General features: G+C 43.1%; 1 protein-coding gene across 3 annotated transcripts in view; it reads left to right on the top strand.

Moving 5' to 3' along the window:
- Positions 1–22,749, top strand: part of LOC140715250 (hexokinase HKDC1-like) — a 129,403-nt gene that overhangs the window by 29,398 nt on the left and 77,256 nt on the right. For 2 of the 3 annotated variants that reach the window (XM_073027169.1, XM_073027167.1), the window contains 3 exons: positions 5,982–6,137; positions 12,660–12,893; positions 19,461–19,765. In XM_073027169.1, coding sequence (XP_072883270.1) covers positions 5,982–6,137; positions 12,660–12,893; positions 19,461–19,765 — 695 coding nt within the window. Of the gene's footprint in view, positions 1–5,981; positions 6,138–7,337; positions 7,344–12,659; positions 12,894–19,460; positions 19,766–22,749 lie in introns of all 3 variants that reach the window. The other variant, XM_073027168.1, reaches the window with a different exon arrangement.

Genomic DNA, 22,749 nt, shown 5'->3' with positions numbered 1-22,749 from the left:
TGGGGGTAGGGTGGGTGGGCTTAAACTAGAGATCCAGGGGAATGGGATCCAGAGCACAAGAGCAGATGTTGTTAAGACAAAGTCGGGAATCAAAAGTTTGAGCGTGCTGTGACTAATGTCCTGAGCTGCATATATTTCAATGCAGCAAGTTTTGTAGAAAAGGGGTATGAGCTCAGGGCATCGATCAACATATAGAATTATGATATCTTAGGCATTAGTGAGACCTGGTCGCAGGAAGGGCAGCTCTGGCAGCTCAATATTCCAGGGTTCTGTTGTTTTATATGCAACAGAGTGGGAGGGATTAAAGGGGGAGGGGTGGTGTTACTCGTCAGGGAAAATGTCACAGCGGTACTCAGTCAGAAAAGACTGTTGAATGTCTAATGAGGTGTTATGGCTGGAACTGAGCAATAAGAAAGGTATGACCACATTAATGGGGTGATATTATAGACCACTCAACAATCCAAGGGAGTTCAAAGAACAATTTTGTAGAGAGATCGCAGACTGTTGCATACAGAAACAAGGTTGTGATAGTAGGTGATTTTAACTTCCCACATATTGACTGGGACTCACATACTGTAAAAGGTCTAGACGGGATAGAGTTTGTCAAGTGCGTTCAGGAAAGTTTCCTTAATCAGTACGTAGAAGTCCCAACGAGTGTGTGATACTTGATCTGCTATTAGGGAATGAAACAGGGCAAGTGACAGAAGTTTGTGTACGGGACACCTTGCATTTACTGATCATGATGCCATTAGTTTCACAGTAACTAAGGAAAGTGATAAGTCTGGTATGTGGATTCTTTATTCTATTTTATTGAGCTACAGCGCAGGATAGGCCTTTCCGGCACTTCAAGCTACACCACATAGCAATCCCACGGATTTAATCCTAGCCTAATCACAGGAAAATTTACAATGACCAATTAACCTACCAACTGGTGCGTCTTTGGACTGTGGGAGGAAACCCACGTGGTCACAGGGAGAACGTGCAAACTCCCGACAGGCGGCAGCGGGTATCGAACCAGGGTCTCCTGTTCTGTAAGGCGCTGTGCTAACCATTATGCTACTGTGCTGCCTGAAAATTGAAAAAAGATCAATTTTTATGGTAACAGTAAGGATCAGGCTGTGTCCTGGCAAAGGTGTAGTTTGAGAGTGTTTTCAAAAGTAAAAGTTTGAGAGTACAAAGCTTGTATGTGCCTGTCAGAATAACAGGTAAAGATAACAGACTTAGGGAACCTTAGTTTTCATGAGATATTGAGGCCCTAGTTGAGGAAAAGAAAAGGAGGTGCATAGCAAGTATAGATAGGTAGGAACAAATGAGGTGTTTATGGAGTAAAAGAAATGCAAGAAAACACTTAAGAAAGAAATCAGGAGGGCTAAAAGAAGGCTTGAGGTTGCTCTAGCAGACAAGGTGAAGGAGAATCCTAAGGGATTCTACAGGTATGTTAGGAGCAAAAGTATTGCAAGAGACAAAATTGGTCCTCTGGAAGATCAGAATGGTAATCTATGAGTGGAGCCAAAAGAGATGGGGAAATCTTAAAAGGGGGAAATCTTTTTACTCAGAAGACAGACACAGAGTCTATAGAAGTGAGACAAACCCAACAGTGAAGCCATGGACCCGTACAGATTACAGAGGAGGAGATGTTTGCTGTCTTAGGGCAAAATAGTGATGATAAATCCCCCAAGCCTGACAAGATATTCCTTTGGACCCTGACAAGTTTCTGCATGGAGAATGGACAAGAAAGTTCACTCACTGAGAATTCAAGATCAGGTAGAAAATTGGATTATGCATTGGATTAAGCCAGAGAGTGGTAGTAGATGGTTGCCTCTCTGACTGGAGGCCTGTGACTAGTGGAGTGCTGCAGGGATTGGTGCTGTGTCCATTGTTAACACACACAAAATGCTGGAGGAACTCAGCATGCCAGGCAGCATCAATGGAAAAAAGTATAGTTGATGTTTTGGGCTGAAACCCTTCAGCAGGAATGGAGAAAAAAAGCTGAGGAGTAGACTTAAAAGGTGGAGGGAGGGGAGATAGGGACAACCAGGTGATGGGTGAAACCTGGAGGGGGAGGGATGAAGTAAAGAGCTGAGAACTTGATTGGTGAGATGAGATGAGAGAGGACCCTGGATGGTAGTGAGGGAGGAGGTGTAGGGTAGGTATAGCATTTGTTCTGCTTTCCCTACACCTCCTCCCTCACTACCATCCCCTAAACAGTCCTTCCAGGTGAGGCGACACTTCACTTGTGAGCCTGCTGGGGTCACTTACTGTGTTTGGTTCTCCATTTCCCATCCCTGTTTTCCCTCTCTCACCTTATCTCACAGGAAAAATGTAAATAAGGTTGAAAGAGTACAGAGAAAATTTACAAGTATGTTGCTGGTTCTGAAGGATGTCAGTTATAAGGGAAGATTGAATAGGTTAGGACTTTATTCCTTGGAATGCAGCAGATTGAGGGGAGATTTGGTACAAATTTATGAGGGGTATATGTAGGGTAAATGCCAGCAGGCTTTTCCCCCTGAGATCAGGTGGGACTACATCTAGAGGTCATGAGTTAAGGGTGAAAGGTGAAAAGTTTAAGGGGAACATGAGGGGAATCTTCTTCACTCTAAGGGTCGTGAGCGTGTGGAACAAGCTGCTAGTGCAGGTGGTGAATGCAAGCTCAATTTCAATGTTGAAAAGAAGTTTGGATAGGTACATGGATGATAGAGGCATGGAGGGCTAGGGTCCGGGCGCAGGCCGATGGAAGTGGGCAGCTTAAATGGTTTGGAGAAGATTAGATGGGCTGAAGGGCCTGTTTCTGTGTTGTACTTTTCTATGGCTTGGTAGTTTTCTGCAGCTCCAAAACTGATCTGGTGGATCACAACTTATTTGTGGTCTTTCCCCCAAAAAATGTAGGTGAGCCCTGACCTAAGCTAAACAAGTTAATCCCTTGAGGGCAATAAGGCCATGGGTTACCGGCGGGTCCAGAGGCCAGATGCGCATACGTGCAGTGCCTTGAAAAAGTATTCAGCCCCCCACAACTACTTTCACATTTTACTGCCTCATTTAAGATAGATTGAAGTAGGATTACCTGAGCTAATCTACAAAACATTGTGCATCATGTCAAATCTAAAGAGATATTCCAAAACCTGTCAACAATTCACTAAAAATTAAAAAACAACATTGTGAGGCTGAAAGAGTATTCCTCTTCTTTGATATTAACGCATTAACTTTCCAAGCTTGCAATACTGTATATAACCAACTCACCCAATTTGTTAATGTAGAGAATTGGACAATACCTGAATAAATCCACCTTCTCTCTGAAAGGTCCAACAGGATGGTAGATTTTCAAAAGACCAAGCAAGATAAAGACAAAAGAGCATTCAAGGCAAGTCATGGAAATGATAATAGAAGCACAAATCTGGGGAAGAGTAGAAGACCATCTTGAAGGCACTGAACATACCTCAGAGTTCAGTGCAGTCCATCAAGCAAAAGTAAAAAATATGAAACCACAGCCATACTGCCTAGGTCGAGCTGTCCCTCTAACCTTAGTCCCTGGAGAAGAATGGCACGTGTAAGAGAGGCTACTGCGACTCCAACGGTCACTCTGAGTGAGCTGCAGAATTCAGTGGCTGCAACTGGAGATGAAATTCCAGTTCCACAATCTCTAAGGCCTTGCACAAAAAGTGTTTATGGCAAAGTGGCAAGGAAGAAGCCCTGGCTAAAAAAAAAGCATATCCTGCCCATAAATACTTTGCAAAGAATCACTTTGAAGATGTGGAAAAAGAGCCTGTTGTTGGATGAGACTAAAGTGGAACTTTTGGGCCTTAACACTAGCGATACGTTTAACATAAATCTAATACTGTGCCTCAGCCAGGTAACACCATCCCTACTGTAAAATATGGTGTAGGTAGTATCAAGCTATGTGGTTGCTTTTCAGCAGCAGGGACTGGAAATCTGGTCAGTATTGATGGAAAGATGAGTGCTGCTAATACAGAGCGATTCTGGATAAAAACCTGCTAGCCTCTGTCAGAAAGCTTAAACTGGGGAAGAAGTTCCTCTTTCAGCAGGATGATGGCCCAAAGCACAATGCCAAAACAACCATGGAGTGGCTTCAAATGAAGAAAATTGATGACCTTGAATAGCCCAGTTAGAGTCCTGACCTCTGACCTTAACCCGATCGAACAACTCTGAAAGAACCTCAGGATTATTGTCCACTGCGACTCCCCAACTAACCTGGCACAACTTGAGCAATTTTGCAAGGAAGAACAGACAAATCTTGCTCTGTCACATTGTGTTAAAGCCAATAGAGACTTGTCCAAAAAGACTACTGAGTGTAGTAGCTGTGAGAAGTGGTTCAACACATACTGAGCAAAGGGGGATGAATATATTAAGTGCTAACATCTCAATTTTTGAATTTTCAGTTCTTCATGCTTTACAGTTTTCTCTTTTTTTTTCGGGGGTGTTCTATTGTGCAAAAAGGAGCATGTGATTCACAAATAAAAATTCTCAATTAAATTGATCAGAGTCTCTAGTTGTAATACTCATTTATGTGATGTGACCAAAGGATTTTGAGCTGAATACTTTTACAAGGCACTATATGTTTCACAACAAATTCCCAATTTAATTAACAGATGCAAATACTGTGCAGCTCTCCATAACTCGAGGTTTCTAAGTCCACTGTCACGAGCTTGCTGGTTTCCTGCTGTTGTGCCGATTTCTATTGCAAGAGCAAAGACAGTTGATTCGTGAGTGCCTTTCCATATACTGGTTAAAGGTTCTTCGCCTTCTTCACATTGAATACCTACTAAAGATTAAAGAATAACTTTATTTGCCACATGCACATCGAAGCATGCAGTGAGATGTGACTGTTATGTCAATGACCAGCACAGTCCAAGGATTGTGTTGCGGGCAGCCCGAAGAGTTGCCATGCTCTGGCGCAGTGTGGGTAGCACAGTAGTGAAGTGGTTAATGCAATCACGTTGCAGTGCCAGCGATCGGCGCTTGGGGATCAAGTCCTGCCGCTGGCTGTAAGGAGTTTGTATGTTTTTCCCGTGACCCGTTTGTGTTTCCTGCGGGTGCTCCGGTTTCCTCGCACATTCCAATGACGTGCGGGTTAGGGTTAGGAAGTCGCTACGTTGATGCGCGGTGACACTCTCAGGCTGCCCCCACCCCCAGCACAATGCTCACTGATTTGATCTGACGTAAACGATGCAGTTCACCGTGGGTTTCGATGTACACATGACGAGTAAAGCTGATCTAATCTTTAGCTTGCCCACAACTCACTGACTCTCGCCCTAACCACACACGCTTTGGAAGGTGGGAGGAAACCCACACGTTCGCGGGGAGAACGTGCAAACTCCTTACAGACAGCGTCAGATACTGGCCCCAGATCAGTGATCGCTGGTGCTATAAAAGTGTTGCTCTAGCTACTGTGCCACCTCCCAACGCTGCTGCAGTATGGGCCCAAACCTTAGTCATATCCACCATGATATTCAAAGTTATATCTGAAAACGAGGCAAGCCTTCTCAGCCTTCTGTGCTGCGGCTTCTGAAACCCTTACGATAACCGTCATCGGAGCTGGAAAGCAGCAGCCAAATGAAAGCCTCCCGACTACAAGGTGACTGTGTGGCCTCATTCGGCCTTCGCTAGTATCATCACGTGCCAATCACTCACAAGACCAGATCCCATGGATATGCACTCAGCCAATTACAGTATGGTTAGCTAGCCTGTCCCTCACAGGCTGTTGCCGTGGGTCATTGTGCACGTATCAGCTCCGCAGATCAATGCCTGAGTCCTCAGTCTGTATGTGTGAGCACACTGAGCGGTTGATTCATCTCCCTGAAAGCAATCAGTTCTCAGATCCCCATTTTATCCACGAAAAATAACTTGCTTTTCTCATTGGCACCTTGGATTGTATCTTATAAACTGATGAGAGGAGGGAAAAACTATTCAATAAAATGAATTTGGTATGAACCCTTCTTAAAACTTGATTTCTTCTGGCCTTTCAGGTTTGAGAAAATGATTTCTGCTATGTACCTGGGAGAACTGGTAAGACTCATCATGGTCAAACTAATTAAGAGTGGTACACTGTTCAACGGGAAGGCTTCAGCGAAGCTCCTCACCAAAGGATCGTTTGGCATCCAACATCTGACTGCAGCTGTGAAGTAAGAATCTGACGCTCGTATTCGGCAGATGGGAGAGGTGGAGAGGGTGTGTTGGTTTGGGTGTTGAGGTGGGGTTGTAGCTTTGAAGATGTACAGAGGTCAGAGTTGTGAAGTTACTGGACCAGAAATCCAGCGGGCTGAACTAACTGTCTCAGGCCATGAATTCAAACGTTAACATAGCAGTGGGCACACTTAGAAATCCCCTCTGCACCCTGTCTAGCACTCACATCCTTCCAACAGCATGTTTACCAGGACCAAGGTTTTATAAATCTCTAAAATGTATCCAGTGCCCTACTAGTGAATTGTATATATACAATTGAAACACAGAAGCCTTAGACTTCCACTTCCGACCATCCCGCTGGCAAATTTACAGTCTCTGGAAAATAAAAATAAAAGCTTTAGAGCAAGATTGCTGCACCAGAGGGACATCAGGGACTGCTGTGTACTTTGCTTCATGGAAGCATGGCTATTCCCTGTCATTTCACACGCAGTGCAATGGCTTCACCACTTTCCACACAGGCAGGGCAGCTCACTCTTTTAAAGGCAGAGGAAATGGAGTATGCTTTATGACTAACTCAGGTGGTGCACAAATGTCTCCATTCTCTCAGTCCTGCTCAGCCAACCTGGAACATCTCATAGTCAAATGATGTCCATTTTAACGGCCGAGAGTTTTCCATCATTATCTTGGTGGCAGGGTACGGTCCACCTCAGGCCAACGTCAGGCAGGCACTGGACAAGCTGAGCAACGCAATGAGTGGCCATGAAACTGTGCTTTCTGATGCCTTCCCTATCACTGCGGGAAATTTCAACCAGCCCAGCTTGAAGTCTCTGAGCAACTACTACCAACATATCACCTGTGGAACCAGAGGCGTCAACACACTTGACCACTGTTATAACGCCATCAAGAATGCTTACTGTGCCAACTCACACTCACACTTTAGAAAGTCCAATCACCTGGCTGTGCTTCCTGTACAGGAAGCCACATCAGGAGCACCAAACACAGTGTATGACTCCAATAGACTCACAGGTGAAGTGTTGCCTCACCTGGAAGAATTGTTTGGGGCCCTGAATGGTAGTGAGGGAGGAGGTGTGGGCAGGTGTAGCACTTGTTCCACTTGCAAGGGTAAGTGAGAGGAGGGAGATCGGTGGGGAGGAACAGATGGACAAGGGAGTCGCACAGGGAGCGATTCCTGTGGAAAGCAGAAAGTTGGGGGTGGGGAGGGAGTGCTTGGTGGTAGGTTCCCTTCGGAGGTGATGGAAGTTATGGAGAATTATGTGCTGGACACGGAGGCTGGTGGTGTGGTAGGTGATATATGGTTTTGTTATATATTGTAATAGCCTCCGCAGCAAAACAACAAATCTCGCAACACGTGCAAGTGACATTAAACCTGATTCTGATTCTAATTCTAATTCAATATCTCGCATGACTCCCCAACTACTTGACTTACACGTGCTTCAACTGTCAATGATCTACAGACTTGTGCTCTAAGGTCCCTCTGGAGTCATCAAGCCCAAATATCTATGCTCTTTAAGCTGACTAACTGAGCTGTTCCAATTTGCCTGTGTTTTGCCCAAATGTCTCTGAACCTTTCCTATCCATAGTACTGTCCAAAAGCCTTTTAAATGTCATAATTGTATCCACTTCTCCTGGCAACTCATTCCATATATCTTTAACTCTTTCTCCTCCCTCCTTAAACCTATGTGCACTGGTTTTGGGCTCCTCGTGATTTTATAAACAAGATGGGTGACCACCAGGAGAGGTAAAGGGGTTAAGAAGTCAGTGCAGGGTTCCCTTATGGTCATTCCCCTCTGCAACAAGTATACCCCTTTGGATACCCCTTTATACCCCAAGTATACCCCTTTGGATACTGCTGGGCAGGATGACTCATTAGATCACAGCAGCAGCAGCCACATTGGTGGCACTGTAGCCGAATCTAAGCCTTGACAGGGAAGGATAAAATCAGGCAGTGTGGTGTTATAGGGGAGTCAGTTGTTAGGTGGACAAAAAGGAGATTCTGTGGCTACAGAAAAAACACCAGGATGGTGTGTTGCCTCCCAGGTGCTGGGGTCCATGATGTATCAGAGCGGCTGCAGGATATTCTCAAGGGGGAGGGGGAGCAGCTAGAGGTCATGGTGCATATCGGCATCAAAGACATAGGCAGAAAAGGGGAAGAGGTCCCACACAGTGAGTATATAGAGTTAGGAAAGAGGCTGAAGAGAAGGGCCTCCAAGGTTATAATCTCCGGATTACTCCTGTGCCAAGGGCTAGTGCTGATAGGAATGAGGTGATAACACAGATGACTGTGTGGCTGGGGAGATGGTGCAGGGGACAGGGTTTCAAGTTCTTGGATCATTGGAACCTTTTCTGGGGAAGGTGTGACCTGTACAAGAGGGACGGGTTGCCCCTGAACTGGAGGGGAACCAATACCCTGGCCTGGAGGTTTGCTGATGCTACTCGGGAGAGTTTAAACTAGTTTTGCAGGGGGCTGGGAACCAGACCCCCAGGTTATAAAGGGAAGGATCAGACCAGAAGGTAGTTGTCAGGGAAAGTGTTGAAAGGCAAAATTGAAATGACAGGTATGATGTGTTGAATAGTTTGAAGTGTGTATAGTTTAATTCTAAGATTATTATGGGTAGGAGTAATGAACTTAGAGAAAGGAACTACAATGTTGGAGCCATTACTGAAACTTGGTCAAAAGAGGGGCAGGAATGGGTGATTAATGTACCAAGTATTTGAAGTTTTAGAAAAGATAGAGAAGGAGGTAAATGAGGGGATGGAGTTACACTACCAATCAGGGACAATATCACAGATGCACTCAGGGGAGGCATAATGGAGGGGTCAGACACTGAGTCCATTTGGGTAGAACTCAGGAATAGGGAGGGTGCAGTCACACTGATGGGATGGGATTGTACTGCAGACCCCTTAATAGTCACCGGGAGAGAAACAGATATGCAATCAGATTAAGGAAAAGTTGTTGTCATGGGGAATTTCAACTTCCCTAATATAAACTTGGACCTTCTTTGTGTAAAAGGTTCAGATGGGGTAGAATTTGTTAAGTATATCCAGGAAGGTTTCTTAAATCAATGTGTGGATGGTCTAATGAGAGGGGGGGGGGGGGCGGTACTGGATCTGGTGATGGGTAAGGAGGCTGGCCAGGTGACTGACCTTTCAGAGGGTGAACAGTTAGGGAACGGTGACAACAACTCTTTAACTTTCAGAATAGCTATAGATAAAGATAGGTATGCTCCTTGAGGGAGAGTTTTAAATTGGAGCAGGGCAAATTATGAGGGCATTCGGCAGGAACTAAGAAGTTGGGAACACCTTTTCTCTGGCAAGTCCACATCAGACATGTGGAGAGTGTTTAAAGATCAATTGCACAGAGTACAGGAAAGGTATGTTCCTGTTAGAAGGAAAGACAGGGATGGAAAGATAAGAGAACCTTGGATGTCCAAAGAGGTGATGAATTTAGTCAAGAAGAAAAAGGAAAAGTATGTAAAGCTTCGGAAGTCAGGATCAAACGGAACACATGAGGAATATAAAGAAGCCAGAAAGGAACTAAAGAAGAGAATTAGGAAAGCCAGGAGGGACCGTGAAAAGTTCTTAGCAAGTAGAATTAAGGTGAATCTCAAGGCATTTTATACATACATCAAGAGTAAAAGGATAACTAGGGAGAGGGTGTGACCACTCAAGGATGAAGGGGGGAGCACTTGCATTGATGCAGAGAATGTGAGTGAGGTACATAATGTGTATTTTGCTTCTGTGTTTACCAAGGAAAAGAATATGGAGGACCAGGAGATCAGTGCTGAATGTATGAATACGTAAAGGCATTTAGAGGTCAAGGAAGAGGAAGAGTTGGGCCTTCTAGTATTAATGTGAATAAGCCCCCAGGGCCTGATGGGATTTACTCCAGGTTATTGAAGGAGACAAGAGACAAGATTGCTGGACCCTTGACCAGTATCTTTGTGTCTTCTCTAGTCACAGATGAGGTCCTGGAGGACTGACCTGTGGCTAATGTTGTATCTCTATTTAAGAAAAGAACAAGGAAAAATGCTGGGAACTACAGACTGGTGAGTCTCACATCAACTGTAGGGAAATTCCTGTAGAAGATTGTTCAGGATAGGATTATATGAGCATTGGCATAATTAGGGAAAGATAGCATGGCTTTGTGCTTGTCTTACCAACTTGACTGAGTTTTTTGACAAGGTGACAAGAGAGATTGGTAAGGGTAGGGCAGTGGATGTTGTCTACATGGCTTTTAGTAAGGCGTTTGTCAAAGTCCCTCAGGGGAGGTTAATCCAGAAGGTTAAGATGCATGGAATCCATGGCCCACTGGCTGTTTGGATTTAGAGATGGTTTGTGCATAAAAGACAGAGAGTAGTGGTTCAAGGGACTTTTGAGCTGGAGGTCTGTAGTTAGTGGAGTTCCACAGGGATCTATGCTGGGAGCTCTGCTATATAAATGACCTGGAAGAAAATGTAGATGGGTGGGGTTATTAAATTTGTAGGTGTTACGAAGATTGGTGGAGTTGTGGATAGTGTAGAAGACTAGCAAGGGATACAGCATGATATAGTCCAGTTGCAGATATGGGCTGAGAAATGGCAGATGAAGTTTAACCCAGATAAATGTGAGATGTTGCACTGCAGTAGGGCAAATGCAAGGAGAAAGTACGCTGTTAAGGGCAAGGTCCTTAACAGTGTTGCTGAGCAGAGAGATCTTGGGATCCAAGTTTATAGCCCCTTGAAAGTGGCTGTACAGGTCATAAGGTGATTAAGAGAGCTTATGAAATGCTTGCTTTTATTAATCGAGACATTGAGTCAAAAGTCAGGAGTTTATGATACAACTTCATAAACATTCTGGTTCGGCCACATCCGGAATATTGCGTACAGTTCTGGTCACCCCACCATAGGAAGGATTTTGAGGGTTCAGAGAGGTTTACCAGGATGCTGCCTGGTTTAGAGGGGATGTGCTATCACAAGAGGCTAGATAAACTTGGGTTATTTTCTCTGGAGCGTCGGATGCTGAGGGGAGATCTGGTAGAGGTTTACAAGATTATGAGAGACATAGATAGAATGGACAGAGAGTATCTGATTCCCAAGCATTGAAGCATAGAGGGAGTAGGTTCAAGGGGGATATGAGGGGTAAGTTTTTTATTTGGAGTTGTGGATATCTGGAATGCACTACCGGTATGCTGGTAGAGGCATTAGAGGTTTGGGTAGGCACATGGATGTAAGGAAGATGGAGGGATATGGACATGGTGTAGGTAAGAGGGATTAATGTTGGGTGTTTTTGATTTGCTTTTTAGCTGGTTCAGCGCAACAATATGGGCTGAATGGCCTGTTCTTGTGCTGTACTGTTCTATGTACAGCCTCCTTCACTCCAAGAAAAATAGTCCCAGCCTATCTAGTCTCTCTTTATAACTCAAGTTATCCCATCCTGGCAACATCTTTGTAACTCCTTTCTGTGTTCTCTAGCTTAATCGCATTCTTCCTATAACACTGAAAAATGCAACGTAAAAGGCAGAATGGCCTATCCATCCAATTTGTCAAGAACCTCCTCCCTCATCTGTGGCACAGTTTGGGGTTGCCTCATTGGTCTCCTCTGCCACCTCACAACCCATAGAGTAGGAGTGGAAACAAGTTATGCCCAACTCTGAAGCAGGAGCTGTAAAATGTATAGCAGCTCTGGTATCCCCACCTACAGGTTCTCCTGAACCTCAGCATCTTCTTGACTTGGAAATCCATTGCCATTCCTTCTTCATCACTGAATCCTGGAAATCAACAGTAATGGGAAGTGCCGTGACTGTTCAAGAATATGCGGAGGGTCTTATAGTCACTTAGGGATGAATAAAAGTTGCTGACATTTTTAGTGAAGTCCATATGCATAAATAAAGAAAGGGATTGGTTTTGAAGTGCCCTAGTAAGCCACTCAGTTGTGTAAACAACTTTTGAATGCCCATCACCTTGGGGCAAGAGAGATGGAAAAGCATTCCAGCCTTCTCATAGTGGTCACTAGAACTCAGTCTCTTGACGAAGAGACTTTTAATATTGTACAGCCTGAAGGGAGAGACCAGGTGTTATGGAGCATAGAGAAGAAAGTTGTCACTGCCCACGCCAAGCCTGCAAGGAGCTGCTGAAGGCTATAGTATATTTACAGTAACCAAGGATTTGTGATGGGTCTGGCTCTGCTATGAGATGCACACTCATGGAAATATCTGTACTCTCATCTTTTGGAGCATTTAGAAGGAAAAGATTTTGAGTGTCATTGCTGTGCAATGTGGAAAAAAATTAATGAACCATATTTGTGCATGGAGCGTACACCTACATAATCCGTTTTATCTACTTCAACTATACCCATACAACATGGATGGGCAAGTACAAACTTCAACTATGGGCTAACTGGGCAAGTAGGCAAAACTGACTATCCTGGAGTTTGTTCCATGCTTAAATGTAGTTCATACTGTTACACAACAAACAGCACCAGAGGATGTGACTGACCCTTCTTATTTTTGTGTTGTCTTTTAGCTCTAATTCTGGGATGGAGAACTCTTTGCAGATACTGATGGACCTGGAACTTCAGCCTTCTGAAGTAAACTGCAAGGCTTTGCAACACATCTGTTTCATTGTATTGTCTCGTTCAATCAGTCTTTGTGCAGCCGCACTGGCTACCATTTTGATACATTTGAAAAGCACTAGGAAGACAAAACGACTTAGAACGACTGTTGGAATTGATGGGACAGTGTACAGAACTGTTCCACAGTAAGTTACTTCAGATTTTGTGTATCTTTTCCATATATCTTCCAAGTAAGTTATTTTTCCCATATCAATGAGCCTTTTGAAGGTGGTGACTCTATGGCATGTGGTACCTCTCCTTCGGGAATAGCTACTATTGCTAGTGCAGTGTTCCTTGACCTGGGTACCATTATAATTTATAACTCTAGAAACTAATTGAAAAAAACACTGGAGCTGGGTGGCGGGTGGGGGGGGGGGGGGGTCGGATATGTGTCTACTTAGCTTTACTTTCATTTTTCTTTAGTAAGGAGCTCAGATGTGACATGGCATAATAACATATGCCATTCACATACTTCTTACATATAATGAATTATGTAAGTAAAAAATGCTTAATCAAACAGTATATTCAATATATTACTTAAATATTAAATACACTACACTCCTCCCTGTTTAGATATAAACTCCAACTCAATATAGAATGCATGTCAACTCAAATATGTAAAGTATCGCATAGTCAATTTTAAATTGTCCCATTCAGTTGTCTCATCCAATCACAGCCCCACAATACTGGCCGTCCTGTTTTTAACATGTATAAGCCCAATGTAACTTGTCGGTTGTTGCTTCACTGTTTGCGAATCCCATTCCCACAGGAGTTATCCTTTCTCTAATATAAGTTCTTAGTTGGATATCTGCAGGCTTCAGTTCAGTGCCTTTGAAGTGCTGTTCAAACTCATTTTCTGGAATGACTGAAACAGCCAACCCAATGTCCACTTCCATTTTAATTAATTTGCTGTTCCCTTCTGGTGTAAGCCATGTTACTTGTCTCCTGTTAGTTTTCACCTTGTAAATCTTAAGGTTACTCAGTCCGGTGCCACTCTCATCATTATCAGATTTTTAATCAACAGCATGCAGAGTAGTGCTCTTTTTGAAACTACAGCTTGGCTTTTTCTCTTCCCTGTCTGACATGCTGTTTGTATGTGTCCTACTTAATTACATTTTCCATAAATTTAGCCTTTCAACCTGCATTGGTCTGGTGCATGTGAGCCCAGCCACAATGGTAACACAATTTTGTTTTGGTCAGGTAGGTTTCTGTTTAGATATTGCCATTTTGTTCGTGCTCACTTTCATTCCTGACTGCAATTCAATTGCTTCTCTGACTTTTGTTTCCATTGATACAGTGATCTCAACTGCTCTTGTAAATGTAAGTTGTGCTTCAGTTAGGTGCCATTTTTGAATGCTTTCTTCGAAGGTTCCACAAACTAAATGAACACTCAGTGCATTATTAAGCTCATCATTGACCTGACAATGCTCGGACAATTTCTTCAATGCAGCTACATAAGCTTAACTGGACTCCCCTTCCTTCTGATTCTGCTTGTGAAACCTAAAGTGTTGTGCAATCAACAATGGCTTCAGTTCTAAATCTTCCCGCTTTCATTGCTAAGGTTCTTTCATGATATCAGCAAAGCTCATTTCAGCTGTCTTTGTTGAAGCAGTCAATCTTCTAAGCAAACTATGCTTTTCGGACTTCCGGTAAGATGGCGATTGCTTAGCTGCTCCGAACCTTTGTTCCGTTACTGTCGCTACCTTTGCACTAAATGTCTCCATTTTATAAAGCTTATATAGGAATTATTTCGGTATCTCTTACTTGCCTGTGAATATATCTAACCTACAATGTCTAGCAAGAGTTCTAAATCCGGGAGGAAAGAAACTACAACTTCGTCGGGCATGACGATGGAGGCGCTTGCAAATCTCCGAGACGAAATCTTAAAGGAAATTAAAACCGCTTTCAAACAGTTAGAAGACAAACTGGATCGGATCAACGATAAAGTGGTCAAACATGCTGAACACTTATCTCACATCGATTCGACTTCTGAAGCTTTAGAAAGTCGGGTTCGATACTTGGAGACTCTCTGTTCCAGCTTAGAGGAAAAATCTAATAAACTTCTTTCCAAAATGGTGGATCTCGAAAATCGCAGCAGACGCTGCAACATCAGAATTCTGGGATTACCAGAGGCAACTGAGAAGGGGTCAACCGTGAAGTTTTTCGCCGAGTTTCTCTGTGAGATATTCGGGAAGGATCTGCTTCCAAACCCGCCCAAGCTCGAACGGGCACACAGAGTTAATGTACCCCCCGGAATTCTGGGCACCCGTCCGCGACCAGTAATCTTGTGTTTCCATCAATACCAGGTAAAACACAGTCTGATTGTGGAGGCACGTCACAGAGGCTCTTTTTCTTTCCAGGATACAACCATTCGCTTTGTGGAAGATTTTGCACCCCAGACTTTAAAGATGTGCGCTGAGTATAAAGGCGTAATGAAAGTGCTTTTTGATCGTGGTTTCAAACCTTCCTTTTGTAATCTTGCTGACCTAAGAATCAAGTTTAATACCGGGGAATTCAAGTGGTTCAAATCAGCGAGGGAAGCCGAAGCATTTGTGGCAAGTCTTCCGGCTATCCAGTCATCTTCGGAATCTGATCGGACCTCCTAAAATGGTGGATAAGTACTCGTAGTAAAATTACTTTCTCTGGACTCGGAATTCACTTGAATCACTCAGACATTATTCACTGAAACTCTAAAGGCTGTTGACAATCTCTCCCGGGATTTGGTGTGTATGTAATCTATTTTCACCTCTGTATAACTTTACCTACAGAGTTCTACAACTAAATCTAACTTGTTTTGGAGGTTTGAAGTCTTTAGTGAAGGCCTCCCTGTTTGTTGGTTCACAGTTCAACTGCTGATTTATTTTTCCTCTGTTTTAAATACTTATTTATTTTACCTTTTTCTTTTCTTCACCCCCTTTTTTTTTCCATTCTCTGAATGTTTTTTTCTCCCTTCTCGGTAAACGGTTGATAAATACTCGTCTTGAATTTACAATTTTCCCCTTCCTCTTTTTTTTCTTTTTCCTTCTTACCTTTTTTTCCCTTTCTCTTACTTTATCCTTCTATAATATTTCGCGGGTAGATTAGTTTTGGTTTTCTTCCGATTTTCTCTGTATTAAGTTGTATATCTCAGCAGAAGGTGTTCTAATCTGTAGTTATGTTTCCTAGTGCATAAACTAGTTACTGTTTGTTATAGCATTTATACGGAACTGCTGTCAATGACACAGATCTGGAAGTTGTATTTGGGTTAATTTCTTTGGTAGAGCTAGCTACTTGTTTTGGTAGCTGTCTAGTTTTGGGTTGTGTGGGTGGGATGGATTTTCCAGTTCCAACATTTCTTTATTGGTTAGGACATGTTTATATTTTGACCTTACGAATCTATGTTTACATCTCCGCTCCCAGACTGCTATTGTACCGCTTGATTTTTTATATGCCTGCTGCCTTTTATGCATTAGTAATTGATAATGGCTAGTGCACTTAAATTTGTGAGCTGGAATGTAAAGGGACTGAACCACCCTGTTAAAAGGAGGAAGGTATTCTCACATATTAAACAACTCAAAGCTGACATTGCTTTCCTCCAAGAAACTCATATTCGTTCATTATTCAGTTCTCAATTTGGATTTAAAGTTCCATAAGATCTGGGGGCCTTTTATCGAGTACTTTCATAACCTTCCTCTTGACTAGGGTTTTTTTTTTTCTTTTCGGTCCCTTGCTTTCAGCTCCCTTTCTTTTCTGGTAGTAGGCATTATTATCCTCTGTTGCTAAGAGTATTCACAGTCTGTGAGTTTGACTGTCCGGACTTATACTCTCTATATTGTGTGGTGGTTGGTCTGGAATTGTTGTTTTTTTTTCTTGTGTTGTGGGGTTTGGGGAGGACACTAAGCTCACTTGTCTTTAATTTAGGTGCTTTTTTGTTAAATTCTCTTCCTCTGTAGCATATTGATATTGTATGCTTAACCTTGCTCTGTATTAATGCTCCTCATTGGGATTTGGGGTTTTTAATTTTGTAAAATGTTTTGAAAAACTAATAAAAAAAATTTAAAACAAAAAAAACAAAAAAAAACTATGCTTTTCCACTTATACTCAGGAACACTGGCACTTGTTTTGCATTGGCTATTTCATTTGCTTCAAATTACGCTCAATTCGTTCAGTATACATCATCCAGTTATCTGTTGTGCAATTGAATGTGTCTATCTTTCTGATGTAGCCAGCCATTTCTGCTTTATTTATTTCTTTATTATTATTATTATTATCAATCAGTACTCACTGTTTATGAACCAGTGAATTTCGTCCTTTTTCTGCTTTTTAAAAAAAAACTCAACCATCTCTCCCCTTGAAAAGAAAAAAAAAAGTGCCGTGCTTCAACAGGTAGGTGATCATCTGGGATTCATTTTTAAAACTGCTTCATCATCACTGTTATGTTTTGTAACTCCAGAAACTAATCAAAAGAAAAACATGGGAGCCACGAGATGTGTGTCTACTTAGTTTTACTTTTTCTTTAGTGAGGCATCCACATATGACATGATGGCATAATGATGTATGCCATTCACATACTTTTTACATTTAACCCATATTGAATTATGTAAACAAACAATGTTTAATTAAAGAGTATATTTACAATGTTACTCAAATATTACTGAAGTATAAAATACACCACAGCGCTGGGTGTCCTTTCTCCAGGGCATAGGTCCATATGCAGCTGGCACTGTACCTTTCAATAAGTTTCAATGGATACATTTAATTTCAGAGAAATGTATACAATATACACCCTGAAATTCTTTTTCTTCCCAGACATCAAGTGCCCCAAAGAATGAATGGCAATTATAACATTAGAACCCCAAAGCCCCCGCCCAAACTCCCAGGCACAAGCAGCAGCAAAGCAATGATCCACCCCCTCCCCCACCAGCAAAAAAAACTTCGGCGCTCCCCACTGAGCACTCAAGCGTGCAGCAAAACATCAATAAAGACACAGACTTGCTGTACCCCAAAAATTACTTGTTCGCCCAGTAATCTGACATACCACAGGCTCTCTCTCTCCCTAATAAGGAGAAAAGAGGTGTCCCTGTTTCACAGTGAGAGGGGAGGCATAACCAACAACTCACTGATTTACAATGTTAGAAGTCGATGCTCTGTGCCCAGAGAGACGCACCTCTCCGGACACAACCCCTGGCAGATAACCCGCTGCTCCCGATGTTCTGTGCTCTCCTGTGATGCTTCAGTCAGAGGCACCGATCTAGAATCAGCAAGTCTCCAGAGTCACAAAAACCCAGAGCCGTGGAGGCGCATTCATCTTCCAGGCCTCGTCCTTGTGATATGAAAAAGCAGCCGGTCATGAGGCCCTGAGAGCAGGTCCTATTCCTGTAATTCTGAGGTATTCTGTACCTGAATGTGGTCTTCTCCCCAAACTGCATTGCTCTTACCCTTAGCAATGAAGGGCACTGTCCAAAGACATGGGCCAGTTACTGCTTCAGGGCAACTTTCTTCCTCTTTCCCCAACTTCCTCCTACCACCCATTGTGTTTCCCGCCTCTGGGTACAGCTTTATCACTTTGTCTCCTGGCTGGGATACTGTTATCTGCACTGTTTAACTCTTGGAGTGTTAGAACAGTATCAGGCCCTTCAGCCCAATGAGTCCATGCTGACTGTAGTGCTCACCCTGCTAGTCCCAAAGAAGAACTAACCTGTCCATCCTCTCCCTATAACTCGGGCCCTCTAATTCCGGCAATATCTTGGTAAATCTTGTCTGCGCTCTTTCCACTTTAACCATGTCTTTCAGAATCAGAATAAGTTTTAATATCACCAGCATGTGTTGTGAAATTTGTTGCTTTGCTGCAGCAGAACAATGCAATACATAATAAAAGCTATAAATTACAATATGTAGATATAAAAAGTAAATGAATACAAAAAAGAGAGTGAAAGATACTGAGGAAGTGTTCATGGGTTCATTGTCTATTTAGAAATCTGATGGCAGAGGGGAAGAAGCTGTTCCTGAAACATTGAGTGTGTGTCTGCAGGCTCCTGTATCTCCCCCTTGATGGTATGAAGTGGGCATATTCTGGGTGATGGGGCTCCTTTTTGAGGCATGCCTTTTGAAGGTGTGCTGGATGCTTGATGAAGGTGGCTGAGGTTAGAACTTCCTGCAGCTTTTTCCGATCCTGTGACACGGTGTCCAAATCCGTATACGGTACTCCAAGTGAAGCCTCACCACTGACTTATACAACTGTAATATAATGTCACGATCCCTGTTGGATATAATGTTCCAACAGACTTCTTGCTGTGAAAATTTTCATCCGGTGGGAATCCATTCCTTTTTCCATGATATCCTCCGTGTTGGATTACAATTCCTTCTTCGGCTTATAATTCCCTCCTTGGAGTATCATGTTCTCCCTAATAATACTGTTCTGTTCTTGAGATCCATTTACCTTACTGGAGCACTGCTCCATTGCTGAAGCATCTTTGCTTCCTTGGGGAATGTTTCCCTAGGACTGCCACACTTCTGGTCAAACAACTGCTCTGGCACAACCAGTTATACTCTCCTTTTCGCCTGTTTGATGTTTTTTTATGTACACTGTTGAATCTATTTTACCACTATACAGTAAATGTACAGCAAATAGTCGGGATTTAGGATTACATGGATGATATTCTGTCATGTGTAGCTTGGTTTTGCTGAATTATTGGACACACTTTAGGAATTAACATTGTGATGTTCTGCAATAGGTACCCAAAAAACTTGCACCGACTGGTTCGACAGCTGGCTCCTGGATGTGACGTGCGTTTCCTTCTGGTTGATATAGGCACGGGGAAGGGAGCTGCAATGGTGACTGCAGTAGCCTACAGGCTCGTGAATCAACGTAAATACCAGGACAAGACGTTGGCACCGCTGCAGCTCAGCCGGGAGCAATTGCTGAAAATTATGCAAATGATGAAGAATGAAATGAAGCTTGGGCTGAAGAAAGAGACCCACAGTACTGCCACACTGAAAATGCTGCCCACCTTCATTCAGAAGTTCCCTGATGGGACGGGTGAGTTACTGGTTTTTCCTTTATAACAAACTCCATTTTTAACACTCAGGACCACCAGAAGTATCTCAAAAATGGTCTAGCTACAATATGCACTAGCTGAATATTGGAAGCTTGATGCTTCAGACAGGCCAAAGGTTTAGTCAAAGCTCTGTAGCCCTTTTGTGGTAAAGGTTTGTATTTAAAAATCTCCAGATGTTCTCCACCATTATAGCATACAATATTGCATGCATAGGCCAAGAATAAAGCATTTTCAACCCTCCATACCCAGCAGATTGAGTCATAAAGTCATGTAGATGGAAACAGGCCATTCACCCACCGTGTTCATGTCGACCAGTGGACACCCATCTGTGTTAATCCCACCTTCCAGCACTTTGCTGAGGTGATTCAAGTGCTTGTATAGACACTTCTTGCATGTTGTCAGTGTCTCTGGCTTCAGATTTATTTATCATATGTACATTGAGACAGTCAGTGAAATGCATCATTTGCGTTAACAATTGAAGGAAATGCTGGGGCAGCCCACAAGTTTTGCCATACATTCTGATGACAGGCCTCCGATCCCAGGACTGCTGCGTCCTGGTCTCCAACCTCCAATCATTGGCCCGTACTCACAGACTCAGAGGCATTGGAACTCTGCTTCTGGACTCCCTGACCCAGGAGCTTTGACCATCAGGCTTCAATCTCTAGTATTGTCTCCAGGACCTGCTGATCTCTTGAAGGCTTTGAACTCTTGAGCCTCAAACCCTGGACTTGGGCTTACATCCAAACCCTGTACTCACCGACCTGGGGTCACAAGTCCTCGTCCGCGGGCCTGCTAACCTCAGTCATTGACTGTGGCGATCATTGGTCATCCTCAGTGCCTGCCCACTGAACATCTGTTCATGGGGTTCTCTGAACTTCAACCATGGAGCACTCTGACCCGGGCTCCAACCACTAGGTCCAGCCTCTGACTCTTCATTTACTGCCACTGTCCCCAAACCCAAACTCCATCCTGAACTCCCCCTGCTGTCCACAAATCCATCTTTTAAAAACAGCCAAGTCTGAGGCTTAACCTTGACAAACATTACAGTTTAGCCACCACTCTCCAGCAGTGGGTTCCAGTTTCTAATTATCTGGGCAATAACTTATCTTCAGATCCCCTTTCATTCTCTTACCCCTTCCCTTAAATCTATGCCTCTCGTTTAATTCACTTTTGATCAGAGGAAAAGATTCCTGCAGCCTATCCTGCGTATAAATTGGTAAGTTGATTTGATTTTGGTGCAGTGAAAAACTTTGTTCAGTGTTCCATTTGATCACATCATTGCATTGAGGTAGTATGAAGGAAAGCAATAACAATGAAAAGGAGAGTGTTACAGTTACAGAAAACGTGCCGTGTAGGCAGACAATGAGGTAGATGGCCTTTGTCACCACAATGTTCTGAAGTTTGAACAGAGAAGTGCCATTATTATACAGAATTGTAACATAGAAAATAGGTGCAGGAGTAGGCCATTCGGCCCTTCGAGCCTGCACCGCCATTTAGTATGATCATGGCTGATCATCCAACTCAGAACCCTGTACCTGCTTTCTCTCCATACCCTTTGATCCCTATAGAAACAAAGAAAATAGGTGCAGGAGTAGGCCATTTGGCCCTTCGACTGATGTAACAACTGATGATACTTTGAAGCTAGTAAAATAGCAATTGTCCTTTAGTTGATTGTGTCCCTCAGTTGCGTGTCCTTCTGTCACATTCTTACCTTGTCTGAAGTAAGTGAAATGGTTCCAATAACTTGGAATGCAGAGGGTACGCTGTGCCTTTCTTGCTTGAGCTGTCTGCATTCTATCTGCTATCTATCCTTACCTGGACATTGTGTCACGCCTTGCCTTGCCACAACTTCCACAAAGTGTCCATCTTATCACACAAGGGGCCAATTCAGGAGATAAAAGCTGTCATCAAGCCTGATGGTTTGTGTTTTTGGGCTTTTGTAATTTCTGCCTATTGGAAGGGAGGGGGAGAGAAATATCTGAGTGTGTTGCCAAGCTGTGATACATCCAGATAGGATGCTTCCTATGGTGCATCAGTAAAAATTTGTAACTGTCAAATAAACCATGTTGAATTTCTTTTATGATGAATAGTCACCTTCCAGGGCCTAAGAGTTTATTGTTAACCACAGCTTTCTAGCTCAGTGGCATGACCTTTCCAAAGGGTCAGAATTGTTGGTGATAAAGTTAAACTTCTAACAAATATTTTTTACTCAGCGTTTTGTTGTAATCAAGAACCAGTCTTCAGTTCTTAATGCATATTGCAAGCAGTACTCAGTCTGACGTTAAAAAACACGGCTTTGCAAACAACAGTATTACAGAGTCATCATCACCAGGTGCCGTGCCCAGTTTGAGCTTTGACTGCCATGGCCCACACACTCCTGTTTCGGGTCAAGTGGATCAATTCATTGATACTCATTTCCAGTTCTCTGGCTGCTGTCTCCATCATTTGTCTTTGCCTTCCTCTTGCTTTCTTCCCTTCAATCTTTCCCATAATTACCATGCATATTCTAACTCCTCTTTCCTAATCACATGTCCAATGAAGTTACGTTGCCTTTTCATCATCTCATACATTATTTCTCTTTTTGTTCTTGCTCTGTTCATGACATCCTCGTTAGATATTCGTTTCGTCCATGATATTCTTTGCATCCTCCTCAAAAACCACATCTCCGCTGCTTCAATTGGTTTCTTCATGTTACTAGATATTGTCCAACATTCTGAGCCATATAATATAACTGGATAAACGTAACATTTCAATATTCTAAAGGGGGTTGTCATGCCTAGTTGGTCAGTATACTCTTTATTCTCGTAAAGGTGTCTTTTGCCATCCCTATTCTTCTTTTGATGTTGATGTTGTACCTGCCATCTGATGTCACCCAGCTTCCTAAGTACCTGCTGCTAATACACAACTGGTGGGGGTGGGGTGGGGGCTACTGGCTGCTGAGGGAAGTGGCTTGCAAAGTGAAACA

The sequence above is a fragment of the Hemitrygon akajei genome, chromosome 23 (assembly GCF_048418815.1).
Source record: "Hemitrygon akajei chromosome 23, sHemAka1.3, whole genome shotgun sequence".
Taxonomy (NCBI): domain Eukaryota; kingdom Metazoa; phylum Chordata; class Chondrichthyes; order Myliobatiformes; family Dasyatidae; genus Hemitrygon; species Hemitrygon akajei.
Note: the sequence above shows the minus strand (reverse complement) of the source record. Positions and strands in the feature narration are given on the sequence as shown.